We start from the raw sequence: 21,609 nt of genomic DNA, 5'->3' as shown, positions 1-21,609 counted from the left end.
AACTTTAAAACATTTCAACCCCACGCCTTATATTTATTTCGTCTTAAGAAAGATGGCATCACCTGAACACGTACGAAACTTAAATTCACAGTTAGGGCCCACAATAATTCTGCTATAGCTAGGGACGTCATAGGCAACGTGGTCTTTTCAGGCCCCCAGATATTGGCTAGAAATATCTGCCATCCAACATACATATAACTTGCATAATTTAGAGAATTGTGACCACACCTCATTATCATGAGGCGGCCCGGCCTATGCGTTAAAACGGAACTGGTGGCAGCCTCCTATTCGGGAGCAGATTGGTAGTAAATTGCATCTGTGGTGATAGGACTGGGGCGAAATTCATTCTCAATGGTTGAGGAGAAAGGGTTGTCAGTGACGTCTTAACGCATGGGCCCATCCAGGCCTCAAGTGCAGAAGGGGCCTGATGATAATGAGATCTGATAATTTTCTAGAGTAAGTATGCAAATTGGTGATCGGGTATTTCTAGCCAGGTAGGAGTCTCAGAAAAATCGCTTTGCTCGGAGGCTTACGATGCTCTTAAGACGGCCCTAAGAGTTGGTACAGACGTAACCTCATTTTTCGAAGGTTGCGATTCACGGAGTGGGGGCGAAGAAACCTCTCTCAAGGGCCGGAAAATCTGAAAATAGAAAAAAAAAATGGTTGAGTCACTCTTCCCGACCCATCGCTCTTTATCTGCGCTTGGGCTAGAATCAGACTTAAAACATTGCTCTTAATTTTGTAAATTTACAAATTGACACCACCTGAACAAAATTCATGTTCTCAATTTCTCCACAGGATAGATTTCCCGACGATTATAGAAGACGAAGAGAGTTTGGCTCTGAGCCAACCAAGCACTGACCGTCTTTATGGCGATTTCAATATCGACGCCGCCTTTCCTTCGGATAAAGACCTCGTTGTGCTAGGAGTTGGTCTTCCGACGCTCACGTCAGGAGTCTGCGACACCAACTGCCGCAACTCAAACGCTGCTATCGGCAGGTCTGATTCGATCCCAGCTTGTACTGGTCGCAGAGGTAGGAACGGTACGTCTTCGTCCGTCACGGTCAAGCAGGAACATCAGCAGGGCTACCCTCTGCCGAACCAGCAGAACGGTTCTGTTGCTGCTGATGGCCATCATCCCGGTACGGCTCAACGCCTCACGAATAAAGCCGTGGCAAGTTGGTACCAGTCACTCGTCAAAGCATTCCCCAGCCAGAAGATTCCAGGAGGCGATCCGTCGGGCTTCCTTACGGAAGGCAAGAGCCAGAAGAGCGGTGGAGGCCGTCGCCAGCAGGGTAATCGCCAGAGCAAGAGCGTCGACAACGAAAGGACTTTCCCTTGCCCCTACGCCGGGTGCATACGGGTCTACTCGAAGAACTCTCATCTCAGGGCTCATCTGAGGCGCCACACTGGTGAGAAGCCCTTCGTGTGCCAATGGCCCGGTTGCAAGTGGAAGTTCTCTAGGTCAGACGAACTGGCGAGACACAAACGGTCCCATTCGGGCATCAAACCTTACCAGTGTTCGGTCTGCGCCAAACGCTTCGGCAGGTCCGATCATCTAGCTAAACACGTCAGAATTCATCGCAGGCAGGGGGTCGTTGTACCGCCGAAATGCTCCTCTTCTTCCGAGAGGGGTTCCAACGCGGGCATCAATTCCTCTGTCAAGGTGCAGTTGCTGCAGTCATGTAAATAATCAATAACTGGCATCGAAAGACTTCTGCAATAAATTATTTTTAAGTGCAACCGAGGAGATTGTCTTTTGTTGTAGCTAAAACCCTGCGCCAAATCCAGTATGGGTGTCTTTAAATTCCTTAGCCACGAAGAAATAGAACCATCTTAGCAGAAGATATCCAACAGAATTTGCTTTGAGCCATAATAAATCGCCAATAGCTGCATTCAGTACAGAATTATAGATGAAGCATGTCACTACACATACCAATTCATTAGAAATTCTGCAGAGGAATGTGTACAACGTGCATGTACGGGAAGTTAGTAGTAGATGATGAAACTTTTCCTCAAGCCATTTCCACCTACATACGACACCACTCTGTGATAGATAATTTGTTGAATTTTAACTTTCCACAGTGATTTTGCCTGTTAAACTAGAGCCATTTTCATGTCCAGCCTGGTCCAATAATTCCAAATATTTACCTCCCTGTGCTGCAATGAAGCACCAGATGGTCCAGCTTGGTTCCAATATTCCTTGGCGAGTGTTTGCTTCCAGAACACTGTGTTGTGTTAGCATTCTTCAACCAATGTGTGACCAGACGGATTAGAAGATCGGGAAGGAAGGCAACCTCTTTGACTTGGGATAGGGGTTGGAAGGTCCTGGTCATTTTATTCGACCAGCCTCCAACATTTGACAATCATTCCCCAATGGTGGAGCGGCCACACTACTTGTCCATGGCAAACTTTGTAACGTATTGGGCCAGGCTAGATACGAGTATATGATGCTGTATATGAATTTGGAATTGTCAAATACCAGTTATAGCCTTAAGGTGGCTAGGCATGTAACTGCAAGCTTGCCGATGTGGTGGTCGAGTGGTCATAATGACGGACTCGCATCACGGGGACCCGGGTTCGAGCCCCACCGTCACCACAGTGGTGGTCGGCTGAAGTTGGTTTTCTGTGGTTTCCAACTTCAAGGCGCAAATGCGAGCCGATCTCCCCGTTAAAGTCTCGCCACAGAGAACAAGTCCTACAAATATTCAGTCATTACACTTCACTTCTGAGATATAGATGGCAGCACTAAAAAATCATACACAACACTAGATACGCACTCAGACTGTTAGGTACACATACTTACACTTCAGGCACAACTCACTAGGTAGTAAATTGCCCATGGCGATAGACCTGAGTTGTGCTCGGCTTGAAAAAAAAAACTGCAAGCTTAACGAGTATGCATGTTCTTTGTTTTTATACACGCATCCTACCACACTGTACAAATATGCTTGTGCTTGGAATCTATAGTGCTCAGGCGATGATATACTCACTTTAGCTGCCTTCGTTCTTGTGCACACAAAGAAATACCAACACCAAGCAAAGCTTGCTGAATAGTGAAGACTGGTACAAGATACCTACCTTTATGGTACACACTTGCACAATCAAAATGCATCCAATCTTCAAGCTGCTTGTATAATTAAAATACTTGTGTGAAATTCTCCTACAGGTGCTCAAGCATGGTTGCACAAAAAAGATGCAACTAAGTTTGACAAGCATACACACACATGTTCAGTACGTAGCCACCCTTATGCAGACAAAAGCTCCCAACGAACTAGAATTGCGTGTGACATGTTGAGCCCTTCCTAAGAACACTCATGAATAAGAACTATGACATTAAATTGAGATTTAAGATCAACAATGCAAAACATTATCCACTAATGAATCAATGCCTACACAATTACAAAGTTATAAGTTTATTTGTAAAATAATCAACAATCCTATACAATATTCTGGAATATGGACGGGAATGGCTAGACACAATTAAGCGTGCAATTTTTCAATAAATAACAATTGTATGATTAACAGTGGCACAAACTATGCAATAAAAGTCTTTTTTTAGAGTTCAATTATAAAATTTTGACATTGCAATATACAAAATATCTGCATAATTATTACATGCATATTTCGTCAAGAATATTCAACTTGCTTCGTAAAATGAGCTTCAACTATTACCAAACTAATTGGCAAATTATTGTTCATTAAAAAGCTTTGGTTTATCAATCAATTGTAATGACTCCAAATAAGTTTAAGCAAGTCAAAGGCTCACTAAATGTTCAGTGAATGGCTCTTAAAGCAGTAGTTTTTAAAATGTTTCCTTCAATTCACATAGTCAAAACACAAGGTGTTTATAATTAAACTGACATTACAGTTGAACCTCTCTTAACACACTTTTCTGATCCCCGGTCCCAAGGAATAGGGCTTTAATGTATTTCACTCTACTTTAGCGGGCACTCTCGATAGCAGACAGTAAAGTCACCGGTAAACTAATTTTTTCCCCCTAAACTCCAATTTAATTATTCAATGAAGATTAGGATTATATATAAAATTATAATTAGATTATCTTGTGATGAATATGATAAATTGGCAATTAAATATATTAAATTAACTTTGCATAAAAAAACTACGGTCCAGGATAGTGAATCCAAACAGTAATGTTGATTTTGTTTGTTGATACATATGAAGAAGCCAACATTACAAGACTGCTAATGTTATGTTTTTCTCTTTACACTTTTAATGTAATTTCTGTTGCAAATACATGTAGTGCACATATCATGTGCGGCCAAAAATAATCGGTTTAATGAAGGGAAGAAAAGTTATAAATTTTTCCATATTCATAAAAATTTCTAATTTAATTTCAGAGTTATGCATAATAGCTGGTAAAAGTTCTAAATGTTGTGAAAGTTGATCAAACTTTCTTTATCGAGACAATTGGTGATTATGCATAACCACTGGTGTATAATTTTTAGATAGGAACCTATTGCAACCGAAAACATAGTATAAATGTAAAAGTTGTATAAATGAGGTTCCACTGCATATCGTACCTTCCCATCAGCAAACAAAATTTTTGGTCCCATGGGTGTCCATTATTGAGAGGTTCTACTGTACTCAGACCTATGTAGCGCCCATTTTGATAATATATGGACCATGGGAGAAAGATCAATAAGAAATATAAATTTTCGAACACCAGCTGTAAAAATGGCGCTTAAATGACAAGGAAACAAATTTCATTTAATCACAGCTTCATTTGTTCAACATGCATTTCATTAGCATCTATCGCATACTCAAAACATGTTACAGTATGTTCAACAGTGTAGCACAAAGTGTGTTTTGGGGAGCTACAGCAACATAGCGCATTATGCTTGCTTTCAATTCCTCCATAAACTTGACTTTCCCTAAAACCAGAAGTCCCAGGAATTTGAGTCTGCAGAACAAGACCAAGTATTTTTTGGAAAAACTTCTTGAAATAACCAGAGAATATCAAAAGTGTAACTCTATATTCACTTGATGGCCAATATAGTGTTACACTCTAAATATATTCTTTAAAATAGGACAGATTTGTCGATACAGAAGTTCTTAGTAAAAGGTCTTTTAACCGGTTTTTAAAATTTTCCTGATTCTCATAACTGCCACATTGGAAATAAAAGTGTTAGGAACCCGAGATATATTTCAGGGTGACCGAAATAAAGCAGATCAGGTTTGACGAAATTCTTGGAATTTACGCTGTAAGGGAGCATGTGATTAATGCAAATAAACATACATTAAGGAAATGCTGCTATTGAATGGAATTTATGTTTAAAATTTTGAGTTCCTTGTTCTTTAAGCACTATTTTCTCTCCTGGTGGTCAAAAATCGAAATTGTTCTTTTTATCAGTTTTCTTTCCCCTATAGTCCATACAACATAAATACCAAAGTTTCAATGATATACATCCACTACATAGGTCTGAATAGTGTTTAATTATAACCACCCTGTATATTGTTGAATATTTTCTAGCTGCAACCCTGGTCAAAAAACCACTGATCATTATTGATAACTGAAAACAAAAAATATACATTTCAAAGCATGTGTCAACAAACTTTAAAACATATATATATACAGCATACAAATCTATTGATCCACAAGTTCCTAACCATAAATTTCATTATGAGGTAACAAACATATGTCTAACTCAATACATAACCGGCATTAAAATATATCTAAAGCAGTTGAAATGTCTTGACAAGAGCGTTGGGATTTTGATGCTCTCGCCATCTGTATTACACAAAAAAACCATCTACAGGGAAACCATATTTATATATAAAGCATAATTATGTACCTAAATTTTATAATTCTGCCAACCACGATTTTTTTTATCCCAATCAGAATTATTTTAAAAATGTGTGGTATTCAGTTATACTTTTTCAAGAGCATAATAAAGTTTTATCCTACTAATTCAAAATACAATTCACTGAATGTCCACGAGATGACAATGTAATTCCAATTTTTCACAATTTAAACTGATGAAAAAGTCTCATTTTCCGGAAATTTTTGCAACTCGTCACACATGAAAACTATTTCGTCCCATTTGTATCCACAAATGGAAAATATTCTGTAAATTTGTATTTTTCATCGAATACAGAATCGAAATTTTGTGTTAGAAATCAGGTGAATTTTGAACAGAAGAATCACTGATTATCAAAGAAGGTAGCTAATGAAGATTCAAAAAACCTTCACTAAATACTATGTTTTATTGGTAATTTTTTTTTTTTTGATGCTAGAAATAAGTACTCGGCATATTAAAATTTTTCAAAGTATCATAGACTACTTTGGATCATTAGCGTCCCTTTATGCAAAGAGGGAGTTTTAGGGTTCTAACTCCCGAAATTAACCTTTTTTCCTGAAAAATACTATAATCACATGCCGCCCCCAAGAAAATTCTACATATGCCTATGAATCATAAGTTATCAAGCAAATGATTTACAAATTTCAATTGTTGAATATAGAAAATTGAGCATGTAAAATTTCTCAGGCATTCATATTAATACTGATATTTTGAGCAGTCATACAAGTTGTATAGGAAAGTCCCTTTATACTGGAAATAGCCCACAAACCGTTGATCCTAGAGCGTACTTCCACTTAGAAAAAGTATCCAAATAATATGCAAAACCTCAGATATTCAAATTGCAAAGAGTGGTAAAGTTATTGAAATAAGCTCTTTATTTGGTCACATTGTCTTAAAAAACCCGATTAGAGAGTTGTTGCCTTGACTCCCCTAAGCTCCATAAAGTTACGTTTTAAATGCAGTATTTTTGAATTCGAAAATGAAAAGAACTGCATATGAAATATAGAAAGAGTTTGTAAGTTTATGTAGTTGTGTGTTCTTTTCATGTTCAACCATTTTTGAATTTGCATACCTGAGCGAATATTGCACACATAAGAACATGGATTTTCTTGAAGTTTAACTTTCTTACTTTAATGGGCTCGAAGGAGACGGGGCATAAACTTTCTGAAATTTAGAGTTTTTAAAACTTTCTATTTGGTCACCATACTCTAAAAAACAAAGTCAATTTTTTTTCATTTCAATAACTATACAGCTCCTGTATAGAATATGAATAACGTGTAGGAGGTATACACATTATTTTGATACTTTCCCTAATTAAAAGTATGCTTCCAGGATAAAGGGGGACTTTTCTATGCACCTTGTATATGCAAGTGGTAAAAGGTTAAATTAATTTTTAATAAATTCTATATATACCATTGTGAAAGAAGAACCACATCGCAATTCAAATGATATTTATGGAAACAATAATCAAAATGGCAAAGTCATAAATGCAATGAATTTTATCTTTTTTTTTAACATTCAGCGCATCTAACTGGGAAAATCTTCAGCACTGCATTTTATAATTAAAATCTAATCACTACAGCATATCAATCATACACAAGATCACAAACTTGCTATGTTATGCTGTTATATCAGTTATGGACCAATATAAATTTTACACTTTCTATGTAAATCATATCGTGCAGTTAAAATGAGCTTTTGACTCCTGAGAGAAGAAATTAAATAATTTTAAAAAAAGATATGTATTCCCATAAATCTAAAGCGCACTCTTTCAAAATCATTGTCATGTTTAAATGGGTGTGAGAATCGATAAAATATTTGAAAAATGTACAGTCGAATGCCATAATATGCCCCTGCAGTTCTCCGCAAACAAATCTTCCATTTCTAGAGATTAAATGTGTCAAACTCATTATTCAGTGAAATAAATGGCATTAAAGTGCCATTTAACTTATGTGTTTCTGTAGATGACAAATAATGTGATGTACACATTAGATTTTCAGGCGAGAGTGGTAACACTTTTTTCAAAATTAACTTTATAAATTTTATACCAATTATCTCAGATTTAACTTTCTTATGTTTAAACACTGGTATGATGTACACACACAAAATGACTTGTTACTTGCATTTTATATTCATACAATTACATAGTAATAGAAACGCAACAAATTTACCAAAAACACCAGAAGAGTTTATTCTTCTGTTTAGTATTCTCAGAGCACACCGTCGAGTCATCATGCTAGTAAGAAGAGATCTTTCTATTACTATACCACAACTCAGGACAAAATACACATTGCAGTTACATGCAATCAGTACCAGAACATAGGAGGCTCGGGCCATCCCTCCTTCAATAATTCACAAATAGATTTCAGACATCTGAGACAACTCTAACCCCCCCCCCCCCGACAGGTCTCCAGCTGAGAGCCTGGGATGATTCTTATTTCTTCACATTATAGATTGACTAAAGAATCTGGCCCATGAAAAATCTGACCTAGGTTCAAGTTTTCTGGGTATCTGTGCTTCTGATTATTATGCAAATAGGGTATGTTATTATAGATTTAATAAAAGAATTCAACAGCTGAACAAACAATTATTAAATGATAAAGGTTGACGACTTGTGGCAGGAACTCCAGGGTTTTAATGCCCTCACAACTTTTTCCATGTAAAAACTTAATGCAATGATCAGGACCGCAAGTAACAAGTCATCTTTGACGCATTTTTAATCAATGCAGAAACATTTACATATTATATGCTCATTAGTAAACTATTGATAATGTGAGCACTGATTACATAAATTACATGCATCTGAAATCGAAACAACTTAATACATGTAAATAAAATTATACTATATTCATAAATTGAAAAAATATATATTTGTCGCAATTTTGTACAGTAGACTTTCACTAATCTTGTACATATCAGACCAGGATAATCCCAAATCACCAGTTGGAAAAAAAAAATTAAAAGTAAACTTATGCGCAAGACCAGGACCATTTTTCCCAGGCTCCAAAATATAAATATATATTCATTGACTAATGAAGCATCTTTGACCTTAGTCACAGGGGCCTGGAGATGCGATAGTGTATTTTGCTCTTTCACACAGGAAGGAAGCCATCCTAAATTACTGGACGGGGCTTTTGATTTATAGAGTCTACCGTACTTAAACAACCTTAACATGAGCACGCAGAAACACAGTTCCTGCGAATGAAATATAAAATTAAGTACAACGAATAAAAACATTGTGCTTGTGGTCAGTTTGTGAATATTTAAACACTATATTTTTTCCCCGATAATTAAGTACAACCCTTTATGTAATAAAATTTATAATACAATTTCATTCTAACTAAAATATAAGTAATGCGCGATTGGCATTAAAAAAATTAACAAATTACTGAAACTTTATATTCAAGAGATTCTCTGCTAGATGTTTGAATGTGATATTTTGGCTCTATATGACAAAAAACTAAGTTTTACATTTGATTACTCATCCGATTTCACCATTTAGTATTATGTAAAAATGTACAGTAATTCAACACTACCTGCGATTTGGTTCAGAGTTCCTTCGGTAAAATTGCTGAATGATTTACAGAAGAAAAGGTTTTCTGCAAAAAAAAATTTACATTCAGTCAAGGGATGGTGCCGTCTTAATGCATGGGCCTACTAGAGCATGGCTTGAGAGCCTGAAGTGTATAGGGGAGACTCATGGTGAGTAGATGTGGAAACAACTTTCGAGAGTAATTATGTAAATTGGCAGGTAGGCATTTTTAGCCAGGTAGGGTGGGCTTTATAAAAATCCCTTTGCCTGAGAGCCATGATGCTCTTCCTGCTTAGTGTCATTTTTGAATTGCTTACAATATAATGAGCGAATAAAATCAATTATATCCCCTCCCTCCATATTTTGGCACTTAAGAAATGGAAATGCCCAGTTGACTAAGTTTTAAATTCTTAATCAATTTCAGCAACAATTGACAATATTTTTGGTAGCAATAGCTGATGTCCCATATTAAGGATATAATTTTCTATATTTAACTTGAAATATAGTTACCATAATCATACAGCATTTTTGACAATACATAACTCTGAAGGAACCTTTCAAATCTACATTACGAAAACACTCTGATAAAAATCAATAAAAAATTATCATGATTAATTTTCAACATTATGATATTCTCTCGCACAGAGAATCTTCATACATATTAAATAAAGTATTCTTTGCATAAAATATCGAAAAAATAATAGCATCACACAATAAAAATGCAAGAGTTACGTATCACTGTAAAACTTTAAAATATACCAAATCAAGATTTTCTGTGGGGGGGGGGGGGGGGATAAACAAAGAACTTGGGATATTAATCAGCAATAACTGTCGATTCTCTTTACAATTGACAAATAAAAGAATCGGACAAACATTAAAATCAATACAACAAAATACAAACAACATATATATGTGAGGTGAACGAAAAAAAAAAAACCAAGTCTTTCTTAGGATTAACGTGCTGCTTAGACAAGGTGGCAATTTACGAGTAAATCAAATTGACTTGGCTTCAAATCAGTTAAAAAAAAAAAAACTGTAGTTCAGACTTAATATTTCAAGCTCTACTCTTGTTATTTTTTTTTTATTTAAACACGTCCATCGCCTTTGTAGGGCTGGTTCTGTGTTGGATCGGGTGCTGGCTGTACAGGAGTATGGAAGACTGTCTCCTTGTATACAAACCATAAACTACTTGCCCATAGTAAGAAACATCCAAATCCAAACACCTAAATAAAGAATCAAGAATAGTGTATGAGTATAAAACTTGATAGAGCGAATGGTCCGATTGGTTTTTTTTTTTAATTTTTAATTTGGACAATATCTTTAATGAATTGACTAGTGCAGGTTTGCTCTAAGAATTCTTGGAATGATAGGTTCATAAATTTTTTTAATGAAATAGCTGAGATTTGTCGTAGTGGTGGAATTCTTCATCTAATTAATAATTTGTAAAAACTGACTGGAATGATTTTATTAGATTACAATTCTGATAGCATAGTCAATGTGTTTAAAAAAATCAATGATTTGTTTTCTTGAAAACTTGATGGGCTACACAACTAAAGGTTTCTGACTTTCATCATTCATGTTATTTTACATTTCTCCTGTTTATTAGTGATCTTTAAACATTATTGACGTTACTAGGTCACTCTAATGAGAGGGATTTTGAGTGTTTTATACACACTTATCCCATCTATATTCTAAGTCAAACAGATTTTATCATATCTATGTCATTTCCTTAATTTGCAATCTCATTTGTCAAATTTTACAAATCAATTTTTAATGTAAACCCATGAGACTGCAAATTTTGACTTGATTATTTTTTTATCCAAGAAAGCGAGTTACACTGGATGCACTATGAAAATATGGAAGCGTTTTGCATCACAACCAGAGACTGTTTTTGGATGCTAATTATTTGGACAAAAATTAAAAACTAAAAATTTTTTTTTTCATATAAATGCAATAGTTATTATTTTAGAATTAAAGTACTGGAGTAACAATTTTAAAATTCTGGCATCCGCCACTTTCACTTCAAAATATGGATGAACAATGGCAGTATCAGTAAAACATGAAACAAGCATAATTCTCTGATAACATAAATATGTTAGGGTCACTCAAATACACACAAAATGTTCCTGTATGTATCAATTCTTTGAAAATTCTATAGAGGAATATGTAGAAGGTACATGTACGATGTAGTAATAATCGATGTAGTTTGGGTTTTAGAACAATATTTTCAACCTCTTAAACTACAAAAGATATATCTCTTAATACATACAAGAGAAATATTTTTTCCTTCATATCATAAATAATAAGCAATTCAGAGCAGAGCATCATTTATGAAAGATAAGAGTCATTCAAGGATTAATGTCAAAACCTTTATACATTGTGATCAATATCGGAAGCCTTGATGCTTCAGGTAATGGCCAGCAACTGTTTGGCAATGTGCCAAATGGCCAGCCATTTCAAAGAATGTCTGGACTTAAAACTTGGACCATAACACACATTTTTTTAGTCAATAAAGCAAAGTAATCTAAAAGAAAAAAAACAAAGTATCTAAAAAAACCTAATTACCAGAGAAACATGGAGTGATGTAAAGGTTCCTCCAATGACCGACTCACAGCTATTTTTTTGACAATTAGATATTATCATGAACACGTTATCGGGAACGAGATAGAACTTCACATCCCGTACTCCTTGGGCCCAGGCACTTGATCCAGCTAACCAGAATACTGTTAATATTGCTGTTATGGACAAATCCTGAAAAAGGAAACAAAGATCTGTATACTCCAATACTCGCAAAATGGAAATTAAACAAAAATGATTTGGTTTGTCCACAACGAAACACAGACATGACTGAGTAATGTAAGGAGAGTTCCAAAATCCCAAAAGTGAACTGCATATAAAGACAGCTGAAAATAAAATGGTCATAATGGATCAAAAGTGAAAGATAAACAATTTCATTTTGATAATTTTAAATTGCACCACGATTAATTTCTGCACATGAAGGCTTATTAGACTGGAACCTAGTTTATTTCTGAATCAAAATGGCAGCTTTCAAAATTTATATTTTTCTTTCTACATATCTCACCGAGGGGTTGGTGCACTAACCTCTCCGCAGGGAACTTCCTGCTGTAGCAATGTGGTCTGTGGAGATCACTTAATGTAAAAAATAAACATTCCAGGACGGTCTTCAAGGTATGAAATTAAAGAAACCAGACACACCCTTTGCTTAAAATATTTAAAGTGTTCCCGGAGGATGGGTGGACCAGGAAGGTAAAAAGCAGTCAAGCCCAAAGGAACAAGCTAAGGCGGAACAACACATCTATCCCAATCGTCACATTTTTGTATTCCTTTTTAATGACATTTCCTGCTGATCTAACAGACCTCCCCTCTTTCTTTTCTCCCAAGGACAAGACTCGAAGGATGCAAGGTATCACAGGAAGATGAAGAATAGAGGTGAAGGGGGGTATACACACACAATGTCAGACAAAAGAGATCAGCAGCTGACAGGCATGCAACCCCTCTAAATTGCATTGAAAAAAAAAAAATCACAGTAAGACACACAGTCAAAGAAAAAAGTGATTGCCTTCTATGAGTATGCGCACAGGACGTGTGATGGGTATCGATAGCCATTTACAGAATATCTATAATAATGGAGTCATATTTCACTGAATTGTTAGAACGTCAATGGTCAGAACTGTCAAGACATTGCTTCAAGAACATTGCAGAATGCCCAACAAGTTGTGTATAATTTAATCAAATCACAGGACACAGAGCAAAATAGAGGTTTCTTTAAGTTGTTTTCGTGATACAATTTATTTATTTATTTATATTTTTTTTCCATATCAATGTCTGTGGTGGCGACTACATCCAAAAAGTTGCTGTAACACTGCATCATGTTCTGATGAGGTACATCTCCATCAGAACTTATTTTTCAGAACATTCCTCAAACACAGATTTGGCTAGCAGCCTTGCCTAGTTTTTCACTGCAGAGCAGCAGGCCTACAACAGCACAAATATTCAATCTTTACATTTCAATAAGATATCAGCACTAAAAAATTCATACACAACACTAGATAGACATTCAGACTGTTAGGTACATCACACTTCCAGCATAACTCAATCAGTAGTAAATTGCCCCATGGCAATAGACCAGTGTTGTGCTTGGTTCGAAAGAAAGTCTTGCCCAGTTAAATTGTTGAAATAATGGAACATATTTACAACGATATTAAAATATTGAATATTTATACAACATAATCATAATCTTACTATGACAGGCAGCTTTGGATCATTGGCGTACTCGTGATGCATGAATATATACACGACCAAAGCGATGAGAGTGTAGAGAAATGACAAGACACCAGTAGCGACAAAGAACTCTGCAGACCCTGAGAAGTCGTAAGGAAGATAAGATGGGACTGAGTCGCTGAATTCAAGAAAATGATTCTCATTACCATTATCATGGGGGCATGACGGCACATTTATCTCTTTCCCGTGGCAACTGAAAATACACACAAAAAATACAGTTCAGTAAACTTATAACATAGGATTTTGTAACCCCTATTTTTGTCCTATTTACTTCCATGTATTTTCACCTCTGTTATTACATACCCTGTTTAAAACATACACCATGTAGATATAACATACCAAAAAAACACTCTCATAACCTAGAAAATAATTTGGATGTAACCAGAGGCACCGACATGGAGAAAACATTGGAGGGGCTGAAAGTTGCTGGTCGTCTCATATGTACGGGACTCAAGCGCATACGCAGGAGAAGGAAAATATATTGCATTGTTTTTCAGAAATTATTAGGGGCGGAGCTCAAATGGCCTCAGCCCCTAGGATGAAATGCAATATTCATTGTATTTGTGTGATGTCTTGATGTATTCTTAGTCATGGGAATTTCTTTAATAATAAAGATTTGGCCAAAATTGTTACATTTACTACTGATAAATGACTCTTTGATGAATCGTGGGTTGATACATCACCCATGGGTTAAACCACCTGTTAGTATTCTACAGGGAATTTTTTGGTTACTAAAAAAACCCTCTCCTCTATGTCTGTGAAAACTGAATCGCCGATGCTTTTTAAATCATAGAATGTTTCTTTTTTTCTGATACTTTTGGATCACTTCTGGTAGATGGCAGTGATAAAAGAACAACTGTTGTGATCGGGTATAGCCGAAATTTACACTGTTTTAAAAGCATCAAATCTGTACTTGTTGCAAGAATATTCAAAAGTATGTCGATCGATGACAAAATTTATGAACATTCGTTGCTTATTTATAAGCATAGTGAGGATCCAGGTTCGAACCCCACCGGCCACAGTGGTGGTCGGATGAAGTTGGTTTTCTGTGGTTCCCAACTTCAAGGCGCGAATGCGAGCCGATCTCCCCGTTAAAAAGTCTTGCCACAGAGAGCAACAGGCCTACAGTGTTACAAATATTCAATTATTACACTTCACTCACAATTTGAAGTATAGGTGGCAGCACTGAAATATCAGACACAACACTAGCTATGCACTCAGACTGTTAGCTGCCCTCACTCTGTTCCAGACTCTGCCACAAAGCTGGCCTGGAAGAGGTCTCGGCAACGGGATAAGTCCGGTGGCAGAGCCCCTGGCGTTCATTCATTGCTTATTTATAAATTAATTATAAATATGATGTGACAACTTTGAATGACAACCATTAGCATAAAGCCAAATAATGTCAGTATATAAGCGGATTTCAAGACCTCACTTATAAAATACAAGTTAGTTATAATCAGGGGTGCAACTAACAGGAAACAGGCAGGTCTGGTGCCCCAGACGCAAGAGAAAAGGAGTAGCAAATTTAACCCTTCAACCTCTCTTTCAGCATTATGAGGGAATGCCTGAATGCATACATGCCTCGGCCGACCAAGTTTCTAGTTGTGGCCCTGGTTATAACATACACTTCTGGAATCACCAAGAGGGTATGCTATAAGCAAACTCGACTGTACATCTCATTGTTGAACTCAACAGCATAAAGCAGCGAGTCAAACTACTCTGAAGAGTCACTTTGGAAATAAAACACTAGCAATAAACAATAAAAAACACAAAAGATAAGTAAAAAAGAAAAATGTAAGAATTTCCTGACACGTTTCAATACTTTGCGGGTGCTGTCTTTAGAGAATACATAGTAATTTCTTGTGCTTAACTCACGGGCGTAGCGAAGAATTTTTTTTAAATGTTCCAATGGAAAAAATTTACTTTTTTTTATTTTAAAATTGGATCATAAATTTGGCCAAAAATATATTTTCCTATCCTTTATAACCATAGATGCAGATTTAGAAGAAATGGCATGTCTTACCAATGTCATGTTTATCGCAGCAGCCAGAAAGTTTAGCAGAATTTATAAGCTATTGGCCGATTGGTTTCTGACTATCTACTGCACTGTCCTGTTGAGCTTTTTTTTTCCTCCAAGGAGGAAAATTATAGCTGTTTCCTAGCATATTTGTTAGCCCACTTGCCTAGGTTGTACAGACGGGGAGAGAATGGTGAGGGTGGTTTGATTTTCCATAGAGGCATGTGCATTTTTTTTTTTTTTAAATCATCTCCCCATTTTAAGTAAATTTCAATTTTATTAATATGTTAGATGAATGATAACAATACTTTAGGTTAGTGAAAACTACCAAGGAGACACCAAAGGAAGGCTTCAATGAAAATATATGAGAAAAACAGGCACGCCCATGAAATAGGAGTCATACAGTGGCCCTATATATCCCCCAGCCTCTTTTCGTATCTTTGATGAGACTAATGCAGTGCCTTCTTTTTTTATATTTAAACGTTTCAAGCTCTATTCAAAACGTATCATATTGAGATAAAAAAAATTAAGGACCATACACTGTGAATGCCGGGTGATGTGAGGTATTACTGTGTAGAGATACGTGATGAAGTTGAAAGGCCACAATTTCACTGAAATTCAAATGTGTTAAAAGGAGAAGGAAAAAAAATTATACCTCAATTATAGTTCAATTTCCGATGAAAGCTTGCAAAGAAGGGGGAAGAAACAAAATTAATAAGCAAATGTTAAAATACGCATATAAAAAGTATAGTTTGATTCCAAAATAATATGGAAAACTGTACATGTGATTTATAACTGCTTGTTTTGAAAAAAATAAACCCTGGAAGATATCACACTAGTTTAAATTTAGTTCCCATATACAGATGAACTCAAAATGTAACCACTCACCACAGAAACAGTTTTTTACACAGGGTGATTATACAGTCGAATCCTGTTTTAACGAATACCGTTATAGCGAAATTCTCGTTTTAACGAACACTTTTCTAATCCTTCAAATAAGTTTACATAGGAAAAATACAGAGACCTGGAATTCCTTTATAACAAAATTTCGTTATAACGAATTGATTTCTCTGGTCTCTTGGAATTCGTTATAACAGGATTTGACTGTAATATTAAAGTTTCCTTACTCTTTCTTTTTCTCAAAAAACTGCTGCTCATCTGAATACAGCCAAATTTTCAGGATATCTTAATGAGACTATGGAAGGTTTATGAAATGAAAAAAAAAATAGTTCAATTTTCCACCACCAGGTGAAAAAGGTTTTTTTCTTAATTGCATTTTTCTTCTTCCCATGGGCTATCTAGCGTGTATACCAAGTTTCATTGGAATAAGTCCTCCAGAAAGGGTCCTCTGCTGGAACGCTTCGATATCTTTATGAGATGGGAAACGGGGTGTGTCCAGTCTTCAAAGGTCAAAGCAAGGGTGCTGCATAGGTTTAGAGCAGTGCTCCAAAGCAGAATGTTTAGCACTGTTCTGCGACGAGCCCCCCTGACTGGAAATATTCTGCGGTAAAAATTCCCATACATGTAATCGTGGTTTTTTGCACTTTTTCTTCCAAATTGTTCTGCAGTAGCGCTAATTGTTCTGCGACGTCCATCGCAGATTTTGGCACATTCTGCTTTGGGGGAGCAGTGTCAGTATACTGAAACTACTCAGACCTATAAAGCACCCATTCTAGTAGATGTATTGAATATAGTAGACATTTCTAATATAGACCCATTCTAGTAGATGTACAATATTCCATTGAATATTGATACACAGTAAAACCTCGATAAGTCGTCACCTCAAGTTATCGAAAAATTCTGACAGCTTAAGCGGAGTGACGACTTAAGCGGAGTGACGACTTAAGCGGAGTTCCGTAAGTTTCAATGTGCAATGTTATGAAAATCGTATAAATTTAAATTAATATGACATTTATTAAAGTATGAATGAAAATAGCAATATTAATAAAATTTATAGATTGCGAAAAAAAAAATAATAGCAATTTTTTCTCTTTTTTTTTAATCTCTTATTACGTAAATTATTTTGGTGAAATGTCCTGTACACTTTGATTTAAACTAGTAATTTTTAATTTAGACTAACAGAGCAACTGTTTGAATAAGTAGCTTTTCTAAAATACATCAAATTTAATTTTAGTGTTTGAATTCTTCATCAGTAGTTCATGATGCAACTACAAAGTAATCTCGAACACTTTTGACTTGGTGGAGGGGCCCTGGGCAGGAAAAAGTAAGCAGAAGACCTCAACTTGGGAAAGAACGACTCATTTTTTACAACAAACATATTTTCTTTAAATTTCAAGCCCTAAATTAGTAGAGTCCATGCTTTTTATGATTATTTATTATCCGTGCCCGTTGCACTTTGACTTCATCAATTTGATTCTTTGATTTACATAATTTTTGATTTCCTTGCACTATGTGTAATCTTTGACGTATCAATAAACTTTGGTTTTGCCGGAGATGCCCTGGGAGGGGGGCGAAGTGCTTACGTTGCTTCTTGCGACAGAGCCTGGGTGTCTCGTGGTTTCTCCAGTAGAGCCCATGCAGAAATGAGATCTAGCTTGAACAGTCCCCAACGTTCCAAAAACCTCAGTCGGCAAATGAACTTCCCCAGCGTAACTTTTGTTACTTAAACTGTTCCGTTTGGGTATATAGGATTTTATGGTGACTTTTAAGCATATGGCAATGCTGTTAACAAGCTCTTTTTTTAATGGGAGTCATAAAAATAGTCTGTTCCTCTTTCTCAAACTTTTTCATAGTGACGACTTAACCGAAACTAGCGACGAGTAAACGAGGGTTTAATAGCATTGTGGTCTACGAGAGCTGGAAGGGTCTGAAGAAAAATGACGACTTAACTGGAGTGACGACTTAACGAGGTTTTACTGTATATACCATAGTTTCCCAAACTTTCTGTGCCATCACCCACTTCATAAGAATTTATTTTTTCTCTCATCGCCCTCCCTCTCCCCCCCCCCCAATTCAAGTGAACCCATAGGATCCTATGTTAAATCCGTAGCTTCTAGCCCCCGGGCCATTTCATCACCCACCAGGGAGCGATATTACCCACTTTGGGAAACACTGATATATATACGCTACGATTTGGTTCTCGTAAGCACTTGAGCAACGTTTCAGTTAAACACCCCGTACAAATCGCATTCAAATATTAAAATCATCCTGATTTCATGCATTTGTTGTATGCCAAACATGCCCTAAAGGTGTTCTTCTTTTGATGATAGGTACAGGCACTGCTTGCGACTAGAAAAAGGTTGAAGACCTGTGCACTATATTGACTATGGGAAAACAAAATGTAATAAAAAGCGAGATATTTTTAACCTGGTGGCCAAAAATTGACATTTTTTTTATTTCATAAATCTTTCTCCCATGGTCTCATTAAGATATCCTCAAAATTTGGCTGCATTCAAATAAGCAGTTTGTGAGGAAAACTAGTCAGAGTATGGAAACTTTAATTATAATCACCCTGTAGTTTATAGCAGCAAAATTCTTTACCCACAACAAATTTGGCCATTTAATCGAACCGCAGTTGAAGCTATTGTAACTCCCTGCATAAAAGATTAGTCCAATTAAAATTTCTAGTGTTAAATTTAAGTTTGAATGTCTGTTGAAAATCATACTTAAAATATAACCATTAAAATGGTCTATGATTTTTTTCAAACATAATACATTTAAAAAAAATTTGAAGTCTATAAATGCAATGTGAACAGATAGTATATAGATATTTTGCAGATACATACTTAAAAGGATAGCCAAAGGTGTAATTAATATCCGTAGACGTCCCATCGTCGCATTTGTGTGTGAATTCAACATATGTGGAAAAGCCTGCTGTGGTGGCAAAGGCAAGGATTGCCATTAACTATAAGAGAGAGGAAATCACAAGTTATAGATAAATTTAACGTTGCTTTTAAGAGCTTGAGGGAAAAAAAATGTAATACAAACTTTTCCCATATAAATTCAATTTAAACATTTGTAACTTATGTTTTCGATATCTGACGTAATTTTGATCTGTGGTGGTCAAGTGGTCATAGTGACGGACTCGCATTGGAGGATCTGGGTTTGAATCCTACCGTCACCACAGTGGCACTCTGCTGAAGTTGGTTTCCTGTGGTTCCCAACTTTGAGTTGTGAATACAAGCCAATCTCCCTGTTAAAGTCTTGTCACAGAGAGCAACAGGCCTACAATAATAAAATCTTCAATCATTACACTTCACCCATAGTTTGAAAAATAGGCGGCAGATGGCAGCGCTATAACAAGCATTACACAGAAACAAGCTTTGTATTAGGTTCACAACACAGACACACACATTCCAACATGTACCAATTCGTTAGAAGTTCCGCAGAGAAATATGGACAAAGCGTGTGTGGTTTAATAGTTTTCTTTTGACAAAAATCAGATTTATCTTGAGGTCCCCTTGACTGCATACCTGTCAGTTTCCTGCCAGAGTCACCTTCAGGGACAGTATACAAGACTTCCCAACAGGAGTGGCAGGTAAGCTACTCCTGCTAATAACAATAAACAGAAAAAACCCTGGTTATAAGCACGATTACCATATGTCTCAATAGGTTGAATGAGACATACGGGAATGGGAAAACTTTCTTTCCCACATTACAGGTTTTAAAATGTTAAATTATCCATTTTTGTTTGAATTGTTCTCAAACAGGATTTCTTTTACACTTCAATCCAAAATCCTATTCTTTTAATTCTGAAATAGTGAAAAGTTCAGAATGGAACTGCCTAATGTGTCCATGAATATGGTCCCCCCCACAAGGGTGGGGCTGACAGGACTAGCCCTGGGGCAACTCTCATCATTTTTTGATTTTTCACGCTATAAATCAACTATAGAAGGGAACGTGAAAAGTCTGACCAGGAGTGGGGAACCCACAAAAGAACCCAGCCTAGTGGCCCTGTTCCAGGATGTGGGGGTCATGACCACGAATCACAGCATACTTTATATAATTTATTCAACGCAATAAAGTTAGGATAGCAAGTACATCAACAAGCAAGTATGGATAGCACTGCTTAAAAAAAAAAACAGCCACATATCTCAATGCACCGATATCCAATAACCCTCCCCTACCATGATATAAATAGCACAGGAAGAAAACAAAGTTTTCACGAAACAATATACTTACACATTGTATTATCCTAATGAACCCCCTCGGCTCCTTTATCACCTGCGTACTGACAACCATGATCGACTACAAGGGGAAAAAAATTAAGAGACAAATTAATAACATGCATCTTAATTAGAGAGAGACAGCAATTATTAGAGGGTTAGGTTTGAGGGTCTTTAACGAGACTCTTACTCGGACTTTGAATCCAGTTCTGACTGAATATCTATCAACACCGATCCGAATACAATCTACCTCTTTAGATACCTCAAAAACCATGGCTCGGATTTTCGTAAATATCGCATCGTAGAGTCTTTTTTTAAGTAAATAGATATTTTTTTTTAAAAAAACTAATTTTCGCACTTGTCTTTTATATTGGTTACTAGGTCAAATAGCGGAGTACAAATAATCTCTTCTTTTCCCAACCCTAGTGCTGGGGAAAATGAGATTCGTCCTCCTCTCTCTTTGCTTCTATTTGTAACCCATCCAAAAATAAAGATCCACCCCACTTACTTACATGTGTCCCATCCAGCGCCATCCTTGGCGTTCAAGGCAATGAGATTGCTATTTTTTTTTAACTACCTAAAGCATTAAATGAGCGGCATAACCCTCTCATATTTAATCTTTTAATGGTATTATTTAATTTGTGCACATGCAAATTTTCAACGAAAAATAGTAACAAGTTGAAAATTTCAAACCTTTTATAAATTACAGGGAAAAATCCTTCAGCAAAAATTTACCAACACGGACCCAAACTATAAATATTGAAATTGATGATAAAGCGCCACACCCCCCCACCGCTTCCCCTTTCGATT

The 21,609-nt window shown here is 36.2% G+C and overlaps 2 protein-coding genes across 3 annotated transcripts in view; one reads left to right on the top strand and one right to left on the bottom strand.

The window, feature by feature from the left end:
* LOC149084562 (uncharacterized) overlaps window positions 1-7,548 on the top strand; it is a 22,833-nt gene extending 15,285 nt beyond the window's left edge. Inside the window, exon 3 of the mRNA XM_089234992.1 lies at window positions 799-7,548. Coding sequence (XP_089091118.1) covers window positions 799-1,693 — 895 coding nt within the window. The 3' untranslated portion in view covers window positions 1,694-7,548. The remainder of the gene's footprint in view (window positions 1-798) is intronic.
* On the bottom strand, window positions 3,394-21,609 carry LOC149084561 (synaptophysin-like). Of its 2 annotated transcripts, none has more exons than XM_089234991.1 (6): window positions 21,493-21,609; window positions 20,816-20,881; window positions 19,420-19,538; window positions 13,618-13,849; window positions 11,920-12,105; window positions 3,394-10,577 (listed from the first exon to the last, which is right to left on the bottom strand). In XM_089234991.1, the coding sequence occupies exons 2-6, from the start codon at window positions 20,873-20,875 to the stop codon at window positions 10,440-10,442; spliced, it is 735 nt and encodes a 244-aa protein (XP_089091117.1). In that variant the 5' UTR covers window positions 20,876-20,881; window positions 21,493-21,609; the 3' UTR covers window positions 3,394-10,439. The 2 variants fall into 2 exon arrangements, with proteins under 2 accessions (XP_089091117.1, XP_089091115.1); XM_089234989.1 differs by lacking the exon at window positions 21,493-21,609 and adding an exon at window positions 20,990-21,240.

Source organism: Pholcus phalangioides, unplaced genomic scaffold (assembly GCF_987345545.1).
Source record: "Pholcus phalangioides strain wild (caught in Gottingen) unplaced genomic scaffold, Ppha-v1.0 ptg000008l_1, whole genome shotgun sequence".
Classification (NCBI taxonomy): Eukaryota; Metazoa; Arthropoda; class Arachnida; order Araneae; family Pholcidae; genus Pholcus; species Pholcus phalangioides.
The sequence above is the reverse complement of the archived record's forward strand: the minus strand, read 5'-3'. Positions and strand labels throughout refer to the sequence as shown.

Bases quoted from the DNA above. Each gene is read 5' to 3' on its own strand.
- LOC149084561 (XM_089234989.1), bottom strand. From the start codon at position 21,073: ATGGTTTTTGAGGTATCTAAAGAGGTAGATTGTATTCGGATCGGTGTT. The intron at 19,539-20,815 runs GTAAGTATATTG...TCTCTCTTATAG, and splicing joins TCATTAGGATAATACAATGT to TTAATGGCAATCCTTGCCTT. The intron at 12,106-13,617 runs GTAAGATTATGA...TTCCTTTTTCAG, and splicing joins ATCCAAAGCTGCCTGTCATA to GATTTGTCCATAACAGCAAT.